The following is a 12,969-nucleotide window of genomic DNA, read 5'->3' on the forward strand; positions in this document are numbered from 1 at the left end:
ACTTTTATAATATAAAATAGAGCTACAGACAGAGAAACACTGAGTACCTACACCTGCTGAGCAACCTGATCACATAATTACAGACCTTCCCACCACATTGTCACCAGCCCTGCCTCCCCAGGCACCCACAGAATGATGAGTCTGTGGTGATCAGTAGCCCCTTGGCACTGCCCGCCCTGGGCCCACAGAGCCCAGAACAGTGCCAGGCATGGAGTACTGCTAACCTGAGCCTTTAGAACCCTGTGCTGCATCTGCTCCATGCCCGACCTCTCCCAGAAGCACTGCCCACTCTCACTAACTCAAGAGCAGCCTGCAGACTGCCCAGCAAGTGGGCTCTGTTGCCTTGGTCGTGCACACTCCCAGTCTCCAAGACAGCTGTTTCATACCTTCCTCTCTTTGAACTGCCAGTACCTCCAGAAATTCTCCCCACTCTTTCTGCTCTCCTCACCATTATTCTTTCCTCGCTTGAGAATCATCCTATCATCATATGGACATCTGGCAATCCTCAGTCAAGTTTAGTATAGGCAAACCTTGCAAGCCAGCAATTCTACTCTGGGTTCTAACAGCCCAAATAAAATCGTACCCAGCTAAGGGATCATGTGGAAGGATGCTCATGGCAACTGTATTTTTTAAGGGGAGCTGGAGGCATCCCAAGAGTTTGTCAAAGACAGGATGGGGAACCACAATATGAGGTATACCTCAATACACAAATCCAAGAAACTCAGTGAAAAAGAAAAAGACAAACACATGTAGGAACAGCATGGTCAAGCTGAAGAAAACCAAAAATAAAGAGGCAATTTTAAAAGAATCCAGTGGGGAAAGGAAGACTCTAAGAAAGAAGAACAATAAGAAAAACACCTAACTTCTCACAAGAAATTATGTAGACCAAGAGACAATGGAGCAACACTTCACATTGATGAAAGAAAAAATATGATAACCTAGAATTTCATATCCATTGATAATATCCTTAAAAAAAGAAGGTGACGTACAGGCATTTTCCAGTAAATAAAGCATGTCAAACTCAAAGGCTAACACAGGCCAAATAAACAAGGTTTAAAAGCTTCAATTTATATAGAAATGTAGGTTTCTATGGAAAAACAAAAGCTTCAATTTCCATAGAAATGTAGGTTTATTTTGATAGAGACATGCTGAATACAAATGGTTGAAATAAGTGAGTCATTGTTAACATAAAATAGAACATTTTAATAAAAATTAATATTTTTTCTTGAACATTAACTTACCAGACACTAAATAACTGTACAAATTAATAAGTGTAATGCAAATAAACCTATTTTTCTTGTTCTACGAAAGTGAAATATTTCCTGTTGCACACACCAAACAAGTCAGTCCAAGACTAATGATGTGGCAATCGGCTGCTAAAATATTTGCTGCTAGTATTAGTGGAGAGAAATGGTGCACCTGTGCATAAAGGAAATGAATGCAACACAATTATAGTAATCAGTCATTAGTGAATGTTGTGGTTCGTTATTAATAATTATGTATAAAAGGATATTGTAAAAATTAAGTTACAAAATTTTTATTAAAACATTTCTTACATACCGTTATATTGGCTGGGCCGCAAAAATATTCACTGTGGGCCGCATGTGGCCCTTGGGCCGGGAGTTTGACATGCTTGCAGTAAATGAGTGCTAGGGAGTTTGTTGTCAGCAGAATTGCATTACAAGAAATGCTAAAGGAAATACTTCAGGATGAAGGAAAATGGTATCAAATAAAAATCAAGATCCACAAGAAAATAAGATGAAATATTTTGAATTGAATTTTTGAAAAGATAACATCAAAATTTGTGGCATGCAGATAAATTACTTAGAGTGAAGTTTAAAGCATTAAATACCTATTTTAGAAAAGAGGAACGTTTCTAAATAAGTAAGCTTCCCCCTAAGGTTAAGAACAAGCAAGAATATCTGCTCTCTCCTCTCCTATCCAACATCATGATAAAAGTCCTAATCAATGCAAAAAGGTGTTGGGTGGGGAAGGAGGAAGAAAAGAAAAAAGAAAAGAAGAAAGCAAGGATTAGATTAGAAAGAAAAAAACAAACTATCCTTATTTTCAGATGACATGATTATTTATGTAACTAATCCCAAATAACATACAAAAAAAAAAAAAAAACAACCCTCTAATAAGTGAGCTTAGCAAGGTCACAAGATACAAAGTTAACACACAAAATCAGTCACATTTCTATAGACCAGCAATATACAATTGGAAACAAAAATTTAAAAACAATACTATTTGCAATTGCTTGCCCCACAAATGAAATACATAGGTATAAATCTAACAAAACATGCACATAATCTGAATGCTGAACACTACAAAATGCTGATGAAAGAAACCACAGAAGACTGAAATAAGTGAAGAGACTACCATGTTCATAGATTGGAAAACCCAATATCATAAAGATGTCAGTTATTTCCAAAATTATCTACAGATTTAACAGAATTCCAATAAAAATCCTGGAAAGATTTTTTTTAGATGTACACACAATAATTCTAAAATTATAGGGCAAAGGAAACAGAATAGCTAAAACAGTTTTGAAAAAGAATCAAGGGGAAATCAGTCTATCTGATTCTAAGACTTATTATACAGCTACAATAACCAAGACTGTTTGGTGTTTGAGGAGAGATAGACACACAGATCAATGCAATGAAACAGATAACCCAGAAACAGATCCACACAAATATAACCAGCTGATTTTTTACCAATGTGCAGTAGATAAAGAATAATTTTTTAATAGATGGTACTAGAAAATTGGACATCCATTACCAAAAAAATTGACTTTGACTAAACATTATATCTTATACAAAAATTAACTCAAAATGAAGCACAGATTTAAATGTAAGACATATAACTATAACACTTCTGGAAAAATAACATGGAAAAAAATCTTCATGGCCTGGGTTTAGGCAAAGAGTTCTTAGACATGACATCAACAGCAAAATCATAAAAGAAAAATTTGATAAACTGCACTTTTTAATGAAAAAGTAAAACGTTTGCTCCATAAGACAGACTGCTAAATAAAAAGATAAACTACAGACTGAAAAATATTTGCAAATCACATATCTGACAGAATTTATAAATAACTCTTAAAACCCAGCAGAATTAATAAATGGGCAAAGGACTTGTCAAACACTTTACCCAAGAGGATCTACAGATGACAAGTAAGTACAAATAAAGGTATTTAACATCATTTGCAATGAGGGAAATCCAAATTAAAACCATAACAATATATTAGAATCACTTAACTAACAAATATTGACAACGTCAAGCGATGTTAAGAGTGGGGGAGCGGGAACTGTTACACGCTGTTGACAGGAATGGCAATGGTGCTGACCTTCTGGAAATCAGTGTGGCAGTTTCTTAAACATACACGTCCCCCATGACCCAGAAATCCCACTGCCGGCTATTTACTCAAATGAAATGAAACCTATTATATTTCCACAATAACTTATGTACATATCTACAGCAACTTAATTCACAGTCGTCAAAAGCTGAAGATAACCCAAATGCCCTTGGACCAGTGAATGGATAACCGAACCGTGTCACATCCACACAGTGGAATACTCCTCGGCAATGAATGTGAGCAAACTATTGATAGCCACACAACAGGGGCAAATCTGAAATGCATTGGTAAGTTAAAGAATCAGACTCAAGAGGCTACCTAATGTAAGATGCCAATCATACGGCATTTTGGAAAATATAAAATTATAGAGAAGGGGCTGGGAGCAAGAGATGAGCTGACTACAAGATGAGGGAATTGTTTATGGTGATGGGCTTGTTCTATAGCTTGATCGTGGTAACATGACTATGCATTTGCCAAAATTCACAGAACTGGGAGACACCAGACACATGCATGCACAGAGGAAAGACCACACGAGGACACAGTGAGAAGGCGGCCGTCTGCAAGCCCGGGAGAGAGCCTCAGAAGGAACCAAACCTGATGGCATCTTGACCTCTGATTTCTAGTCTGCATATGCATGAGAAAATAAACTTGTGCTGTTAAAAAAACACACCAAACAAACAAACAACTCATAGGCTGGGGCACCCAAGCAGGCAAATGGCACTATATGTAATTTATAAAAAATAAAAATTAGAATAACAGCTCCAGGGGAGGAAGAAATGGGGGAATAAAAGGGAAAGGGAAAAATAAAATAAGAGAGAGGTTTTAAATGAGTCAAGACTGACACTGTCCCATGAACTAAAGAGCCTAAGTAACCTAATCCTCTTCCTCAAAGGCCAAAAAATAAAATAAAACAAAAATCCTGGATATAGATATCCAGGGGTGGGCAAAAAGTAGGTTTTCAGTGGTGAGTTCATGAAACACAGTTTATTTTTGTATTATTATTTATTTACTTACTATTGTATTATTCAAAAACCTACTCTTCATTAATTATTGTATTACTAGAGGCCTGGTGCATGAAAATTCATGCACTGGAGGGGGGTTCCCTCAGCCTGGCCTGCCCCCTCTCACAGTCTGGGAGCCCTCAGGGGCGGGAGGCAACCCGGTGATCAGGGGAAGGCGATGTCCCATCACACCTCTGCTGCTGCCACTGCCAGCAGCGCAAGCCTCTGCTGGCCCTGGTTATCTGAGCCTCAGGCATCCCTGGGTTGCTAGGCAGCTGCCATCCAAGGCTTGCCTGCGCCTTGGGCCGGCCCTGGGCAGCTGGGGGGTTGAGGGGAATGGGGGACTCTGGAGGCAGGCGCACAGAGTGGCCGGGCCTGCCCGAGGGCAGATCCGGCCTTGCCGTGCCTGCCGCCCTGGCAGGACTGAGGGGACTGGGCACTGTTGTCTTGTGGCTGTGGGTGCCGCCATCTTTGAGGGTGTGGCACTCAATTAGCATATTCCCTTCTTATTGGCTGTGGGCGCCACCATCTTTGAGGGTGAGGCAGTCAATTAGCATATTCCCTCCTTATTGGCTATGGGCGCCTCCATCTTTGAGGGCGGGGCAGTCAACTATCATATTCCCTCTTTATTGGCTGTGGGCACCACCATCTTTGTGATGGTGTGAGGGTCAATTAGCATATTCCCTCTTTATTAGATAGGATTTTCTTTTTTTAAAATAAATCTTTATTGTTGAAAGTATTACATATGTTCTCCCCCCCCCCCCATTGACCTCTTCAGTTCACCCCCTGCCCTCCACCCCAAGTCTTTAGCACCCTATTGTCTGTGTCGCTGGGTTATGCATCTATGCATACAAGTAGACCTTAAATTTACACAATGTTATATGTCAATTATATCTCAATAAAGCTGAAAAACCAAAAAAATTATATGTTCATTTCACTTCTAAGCAAAGATGAAACCAAATGTTAGCCAACTTAATCCAACAGTATTTTCAAAAAGTAAAAGTGCAACCTGATCAAGAAGATTTTATCTGTAAGAGAATAAGGAGGGAAAATCCTTGAAAATCCAAAAAGGCACTGATAAATATCGGCATCTGTTTATAATTAAAGCAAACAAAAACTCTTACCAAACTAGGAATTCAAGAGAACTGCCTTAACTGAATGCAGCTTTCATTTGCAAATCACATATTTATCTACTGGCCATTAGATTTAATGGCAAAGGTTAAGACACATTCTCTTTAAGATCTGGGCCGCCATCACAAGGTTGGCCTTAATCGTCACTAATTGATGTCCTACCAACGCTCTACAAAAATTTCAAAAAAGAAATAAACGATGTGAGAGTTAGGAAGTAAAGGAAAAACTAACATTACTTGTCAATAATAGGGCCCCCAGGGACCAAAAGAATCAATATACATGAGAATTTGGTAAGGTTGCCAGATGCAAAATTAATTTATAAAAACCAATAACAATTTTCTACGCCAGTAATAACCACTTAGAAAATATAATAAAAAGGTTACATTCGTAATATCAATAAAAACTAAAAAGTACCTAAGCATTAATCAAAACTCAAAGGACCTCTGCATAGACAGATATCTGAAGACATGAGCTATTCCATTTTAGATAGGACCATATAATATTATAAAGATTTCATCTGTCCCCAAAGTAATCTGTAAATTCAGCACACACTTAATAAAAAATCTAATTGGCCTTTCTGAGGACCTTGATAAATTTACTCTGAAATGTAGAATGAGGAATAAAAAGTCCATTAAATTCTGGAAAAGAGGAGTACAGAGCGAGCTTTCCCTATCAGATACTACTACATACTGCGCAGTCACTGCATTAAAAATTGTGTGGTTGGTACAAGAACAAGCAAACCCACAAGCAGACCAGGGAGCTCAGAAAAAGAGGCATAAAGGGGGCTTCGCAGGAGACTGAGGAGAGGTCAGACTGTATAGTCGATGGAGTTAAGAAAGCTGGCTCCCCACATACAGAAAATGAATCTGGATCCCTTTATGCGATGTGCAAAAGTGGGCTCCAGATGAACTAGGACCCCAATAAGAAAGGTGAGCTGCAGAATTCAAATAAAATGTATCTTGCTAACTAAATGGTAGGGAAAGACTTCTGAAAACGTCAAAAACTCAAACCATAAAGGAAAAAATGGAAAAATTCAATCCCATTAAAATGAAGGATTTCTGTTCAACCAAGGCCAGTTAAAGACACTCAGCAGAACGGGAGAAGACAATGTCGTGTCCACAGCTGACAAAAGAAGAACATCTAAAACAGATCATCATTGGGAAAGGAGACCCCTGAGCAGAAATGAGTGCCCAGCTCTGAGGGAGCAGGGTGTGTTAGCTCCCATTGCTTCTGGCAGAGATGACCGAGCCCAAGTGACCGCAGGGTCACACACCACTGACTGTGCTAGAAGTTAGTGGGCAAGGAGGAGGCACTTGACAGGCTCTTTACCACCTTGCATATCCGTCCTCCGTAAGGTCCAGGCGGGCCCCTGGTCCCCACTGGCCCAGGCTACTGCCTGCTGGGCTGGCTCCGGGGGAAGGGAAGAGAGAGGTGGGCTGGGCGGCGTGGTTTCTGGCCTCTGCTGGCAGGGAAGTGGGCCAGAGCCCCAGGCTTGATGTTGCTATAGGCCAGGGGTGAGGGGTGGGGGGTGGGGGGAGAAGGGGGGCTTGAGCAAGCCCCGCCCCCTAGTCTCTGGCTCAACTGTTGCTTATCTGGACACAGTCAGCGGTGCGTGACCCTGGGGGTCCTTTGGGCCAGGTTACTTCTGCCAGAGGCGATGGGAGCTGACACTTACAATGTGCTCCCTCTGTGCCGCGCTCTGCTTCCTGAGCTTTGCTCACATTCACACAGTTGGTCCTCACAAGGCTTGTGAGCGGGACTCTTTACACTTTCAATTTGGACCCAGACAGCTGCTTCCACTTTGAGCTCCTGACACCTGTGCTGTAAGAGGCTGGGGCACACCCAGCCCCCGCAGCCTTGCAGAATCCGACACGTGCACGCAGTGTGCCGAACTTCAGAAAGGTCCTGGCTCTGCCACTTTCTGGTTGGCTATCCTTGGCAAGTCAGTTCCTCTCCCTGAGCCTCAGTCTCCTCATCTGTAAAATGAGCCTAAAATGAGGACAGAATGCTGATATGTACAGAGTGCCTGAGAGAGCACACACTAGATGCTGGCTAGCTGTTGTCATCAGCACCCCAAATCTGAAAACTCTATCGGGGATCGAAGTACACAGATGGACTTGCAGTGTACCAAGAGCGGCGGCCCCTGCCAGGGACAAGAGAGCCCAGGACGCCCCGAGCAAATCCAACATTGGTAGGAGAGGGTGCTGGGGGGAGGTAAGCCAGGAGGGGGTGGGTAGAATACAGTGGCCCAAGCCAAGAGTAGCCACAGATCTTCCAGGCTCCAGGTCACCGTGGCAAGGCCAGGCCCCCATGGGTGCTGTGGGGAGAAGGCAGCTATGGAGGGGTGGGGCTGCGCTGGAGGAACAGTGGTGGTGGACCAGGCCATGCACCCGTCTGTTATGGGCATGCCCCACGCTCCCCTTCCCTCCTCTTTTCTCTTCACCCATCTACACTCCGGCCTCACAAATGAGCCTCCAGACATTACCAAATGTCCACTGAGGGGCAAATGCCCTCAGCCGAGAGCTATTAGTCTAGAACTTAGCAAACCTGAACTGAGATAAGAAGCAGCCAGAGTCAAGCCTTGGGCTCCAGGTGAGGACACAAAGGTCTGGAGTTAGGGCTCTGTTGGTCTTGAGAACAAGGCTGGTCAGCCTAGGTGCGCCCCAGCCCTCGTAGTGTCTTAGAGCTGAGTTCCGCTTTTAATTTTGCCAAGTGCGGTTGTTCACCCCACCTCTTTGAAGTGGGTGGGGGAAGTAGTCTATTACTATCCTCATCCCACAGATGTGGAAATTACAGTACCCCAAAGTCACCCAGTAAGCTGGTGACCACGCCAGCCTGGAACTCCCCCTGACAGGGTCACCAGAGACAGAGACTGACAGGAGACCAGGGCAGAGAGAGGACGGCCTTTCGACTTCTGCATCTATTTCTAGAAACCTGCATCCTTACAACCCGGATCCATTAGTTCCTAACAATCCCCAGGGGCCTCATAACTCTGGTCTCTTTCAGATGAGCACTACGGAGGCTCAGAGAGGACAAGAGACACATCCCACTGTGTGTGTGTGTGTGTGTGTGTGTGTGTGTGTGTGTGTGTGTGTACGCGCACATGCGCACATAGGCTTGGAGAGAACTTGGGCACCAGCTCCCTTCCCTTCATGCCAGCCCACATCCAGGCTGGAGCCCAAGGACTAGGGCTCCTCACAGCCCATCTGACAGTCCCTTAGACACTGCCTGGCCAATGGCCCTTCCAGGCACTTACCAGGCCCCACTCCCCATCAACAAGGAGCATCGGAAACGTACAACCCTCTCCCTGTGATGCAGGCAGGGGCCTGTCTGAGTGAGAGGATGTTTTCAGCAGTGAATCACTTCTGTTAGTACAACTCATCACTGAATTACACCTTATTGACGGCAGCAATAGTTCACCAAGCGTGTGCATTTATCACACACCAAGAACAGTTCTGGGGCCACGACAGCCCCACTGACCAGTCAGCCACAGCGAAATAGGCAGGAATTATTACTGGCCCCACTGTATAGAGGGTCACACTGAGGCTCAGAAAGGTTAAGCGAGATTTACGGCCAGTTTGTGTGGGTGATCACTCCCGGCTCAGACCTGGCTGACTCCGAGGTGCTGTGCTCCTCCCACAGCATCCAGACTCCAGAACTTCAGGGGAACAAGTGGGCAAATATACCAGAAAGAGAAACTCATTTGAGCCTGAGGTGGGTGTTTTAGCGGATTGACTAGAGCATCTGTTGTCTTGTGCATACTCTCCACCTTGTGTAGAAATCCATTCTCCTTAGGAATCACAACGGCTGACTTCAGTCCACCCCAGACCTGTGAGCAAGATGCCCCATAGCACCTTCACCCACATCCCCGACTGTCCTACGGCCGCCCATCTGCCAGAGCAGCCCCTGGGAGCACAGCCTTCGTGGTCCACCCGGTGAGGGAGGTGAGACTCCCCCACACCTACCACACAATCCTTTGGGAAAGGATAGAGAATAGAGGATAGGCTAGTGCCTGGCAAGAAGCGGGGTTCCACAGCAGTGTGGAGTGCTCAGCCCCCCACCTCAGCCCCAGTGCCTGCATCGCCCACTAGGCTCCCCATGGCAGACTACCCCTGCCAGGGTCAGCATCCAGCCAAGTGCAGACCTGGCTTGGACAAGTTTCCTCTCCAGGTGCGAAGTTTAAGGTGATAGCTCTCAGGACCAACCGAGCAAGTTTCTTCTCTCTGGGCCTCCCGAACTCACCTAGAAAAGCTGTGATGGAGCGGGATGGGTTTTGAAGGGCACATGGCATGAACTTCAGGTAAAGAAGGCAGAATGGAGGTCAAGCCTGGCTTCCTGGCCCTGTGCCCTTTTGCCCTCAGCAGCCCTTTGCAGGGGTTGGGGTGCATCCCCAAGGGGCTGCAGGCAGTTCAGAGACAGGGCCAGGTTCCCTCCCTCCCCTCCCGGGGCCTCTGGGTTTCAGTCCCAGGAGCTGGACCCTGGCAAGGTCAGCAGAGCGCTGAGGCAGGTGGATGTCCATCCTCTTCTGAGAGGACAGCAGGGGAACACAGGTGACATGAACAGGACCAGCTGGCCCCTTCCCGGAAGTCCAGGGGTACAACTGCCTCCTTGGTACTGCAGGAAGACAGGTTACAGCCCTGTTGAGTCAAGGTCCCCTTCAGAATGGGTGTGCCCTGCAGGGGCTCCTCCCCCAACCTGCCTGTAGTTAGGGAGGCACCAAGGGTTGGGAAGCAGGCGTCTGCCAGGGGTCTTTCTTGGGGAGCCGGCAGTGTCTGATTTAAGAGTAGGTTTGTCTCCTCCGTTAATATTTTATTGGGACAGAAATGTGGCGCCTGAGGATTTGGTTACTGATCCCGTGGGCCTGAGCTTTGCCTGATGTTGGATGGGGGCGAAAGGGACAGCCCGAAGGCACAGCAGAGACCTTATGTTACTCGCCGCCCAGCACCCTGGGCGGAGGGTCTTCCAGTCTTCACCCTGCTGCACCTCCGGCCACCGGCGGCCTAAGCCGCTATGCTCTCCGCGGACGACTCAGACCGGGAGGCCTGAGACGGCCAGGGCTGCGGCTCACCGTGCCACCTGGCATCTCGCTCACACCCACCTTAAGCACCGCGGCTCCATTCCCTCGGAGGCCACTCCGGCCCAAGACCTCTCTGACCCCTTAGTCCCAGGCCAGCGCTCCGGAGCCGGGAGGCGGCCCGGGCGGCGGAGCTAGGCGCGCCCAACCGGAGCGCGTGCGGCTCCCTCCCCACGGACGCCGGCCCTGGCCGAGGGCAGCGGGGCCGGGACCACACGGTACCTTCCATGGAAATGGGCTCCAGGATGCCGAACTGCTTGAGCACGGCGATGAACAGCAGCACCACCACAGCCATGGCGCACAGCTCCATGCCCTGGATGCCCATGGCGGCCCGCGCGCTGCCTCCGAGGCGCCGGGCCGGTGTAGCCCGCCGGCTCTGGGGGAGGCTGCGGCTCACATGCCCCCAGCAGGCGGGGCTGCGGGTGTCTGCGGGGCCGGGGCCCCGCACAGGGCGGCGGCGGCGAGCTGGGGCCGGCCCGGAGATGCGACGCAGCGCGGCGGCCGATCCGGGGCGCAACTTTCTGAGTCAGTCGGCAAACTTTGAGGCGCGGCGGTGGCGCGGGCCAGAGGCGCCTCCATGCCCCGCACAGGCGCCGCGCCTCTCGCCCCCTCTCCAGCCGGGCGGTAGCAGGTATGCGAGGGTCCCGGGCCCTCCTGGGCACCCAGCCTCCATCGCGGCTCCCCGCACGCTCATTGGCCTAGGCGTGGCGACCACCCTGGAGGCGTCCCCTAAGGCCCCCCCACCGCGGGCCGGGAAGGGCGGGGGGAGGCGGCCCCGCCCCGAGAGGTTCAGCCCCGGACAGAGCCTGGCTCCCGGCCACCGCTTCCCCGCCAGCCCCGGGAGGCCGCGGGCTGGGTGATTCCCCCTCCCGTGCAGGGAGGGGACTGAGAAGAAGAGAGCGCAGCATCGCTCCCTGGAGTCGAGGCTTCCCTCTCCGGGATGAGGGTGTGCAGGCTGGCCGCCGCCGCTCAGAGTTGGCCTTCGAAGGATCCAGGAGCCCACTGGCCCGGTGTTTTCCATAGTCCAGCCCTCAGCCGGAGATTAAACTTGACCCCGGTCTCCAAAGTTCTTCAGTTCTGGAAACCCGGGTGCGCTCGAGGCTTTAAGAGGTCGTGTGGACTTTTGGCACCAGAGTCCGCGAAGCTGAGTTCAAGTCCTGCCTTAGCTGCGGAGCCTCAGCCTCCTCCAGGCGGGCCTGTTGCCTGCCTTTCCAACTGTGGGAAAGAGCTAAGTGCATGCCTAGCGCTCCGCACGGGCCGGGCAAGTGAGTGCAATTAGTTTGTGGATTGCCTTTTTCCGGCCCAGGGCACTGGGTGGGAAAGAAACTCTGGCCGAAAGGAAGGAGAAAAGGAGGGGAGAGGAGGGGCGTGGCAGGGCGGAAACCGGGATCCCCGGAGTGCCCACACTCCAGGACTCAGGGGGCTGGAGCCGCTACTCTCTGCTCCTCCAGTGGGCGCTGCGCACCATCCTGGCTTAGGGACCGAGGCGCGCGTGGCGCTGCGGACAAGTTCTGTCCTCCCGGTGCCCTAGTGGAGGGAAACCCGGACCCGGTCCACGCCCGTGAGCGTGAACCCTGTTTGCACCTGGCACCTGAACAATCGCAACTCCCACCATGGAACCTCTGCAACACATTCATGCAACCATCACAAATCCTGAGCGGGTACTTGTGTCCCAGCACAGAGCTCGGTCGCAGGGTGGGAAAGTGCAGCTGTGCGCGGAGGGCCCCCTGGAGCTAGCGACAGGAGCCAAGTCTTTAGAGTTACCTGTCACCCTGAGGGCTCCCCCAGGAGGCATTTCTTTTCCCCTGTTGTGCAGAGGAGGAAAGCGGGACCCAGAGGGTGGGTTAGGGTGAGGACACAGGTGCAGCCTGCTTCTGTGGAAACGGAAGGGGAGGAGGCTGCATGGAGCCTCACTTTGGGCCGCGCAGTTCAACCTCACGATTTAACACTGGTTAAAAGTCTGAGTCGTTGGAGACATTTTTAAAGCACCGTGAACACAGTTTTCAATTCCATTTCAGTGGGATGCAATGAGTCTCCAATGGCCAAAGGCAGAGTAAGCAGGGAGGCTAAGGTGCAGAGATGGCAGCTCTGCGGGACCAGGCAAGTTACTAGAGTGTGTGAAAGTCTCCAGAAGTGAGAGCCTCCTTGGGTGGGGCCGAAGGGGCCGGCATGGCCCTTTAAGGTGTGTTCTGAAGCTGGGTGTGTCCAGGGTGCCAGCTGTGAGAGTGGTGGGAGGACAGAGAACCAAGCAAGCAAAGGACGCCATCTTGGGGTCCTCTTGGGGCTTCCCCAGCCCTGCTCTCCTGCCTCGGTTTCCCCTGGTGCTCCTGTACATCTTCCCTGTGAAAGCTTCAATGGCTGCCCATAAACACTGAGCTATAAACAAGACATTGATCCCCTGGCTCTGC

The 12,969-nt window shown here is 49.1% G+C and overlaps 1 protein-coding gene across 2 annotated transcripts in view; it reads right to left on the reverse strand.

Moving 5' to 3' along the window:
* The window catches only part of KCNIP3 (potassium voltage-gated channel interacting protein 3), a gene marked incomplete at both ends in the record, with an annotated part of 61,153 nt that overhangs the window by 8,884 nt on the left and 39,300 nt on the right, over nt 1-12,969 (reverse strand). The window contains one exon of one of the 2 annotated variants that reach the window (XM_079792472.1): nt 10,784-10,886. The exons of the other annotated variant lie outside the window; for it this stretch is intronic. Within the exon in view, the coding sequence (XP_079648598.1) occupies nt 10,784-10,886 (103 nt within the window). Of the gene's footprint in view, nt 1-10,783; nt 10,887-12,969 lie in introns of those variants that run through there. 2 annotated transcript variants of the gene reach the window in all.

The sequence above is a fragment of the Cnephaeus nilssonii genome (genome assembly GCF_951640355.1).
Source record: "Cnephaeus nilssonii genome assembly, chromosome: 15".
Lineage (NCBI taxonomy): Eukaryota > Metazoa > Chordata > Mammalia > Chiroptera > Vespertilionidae > Cnephaeus > Cnephaeus nilssonii.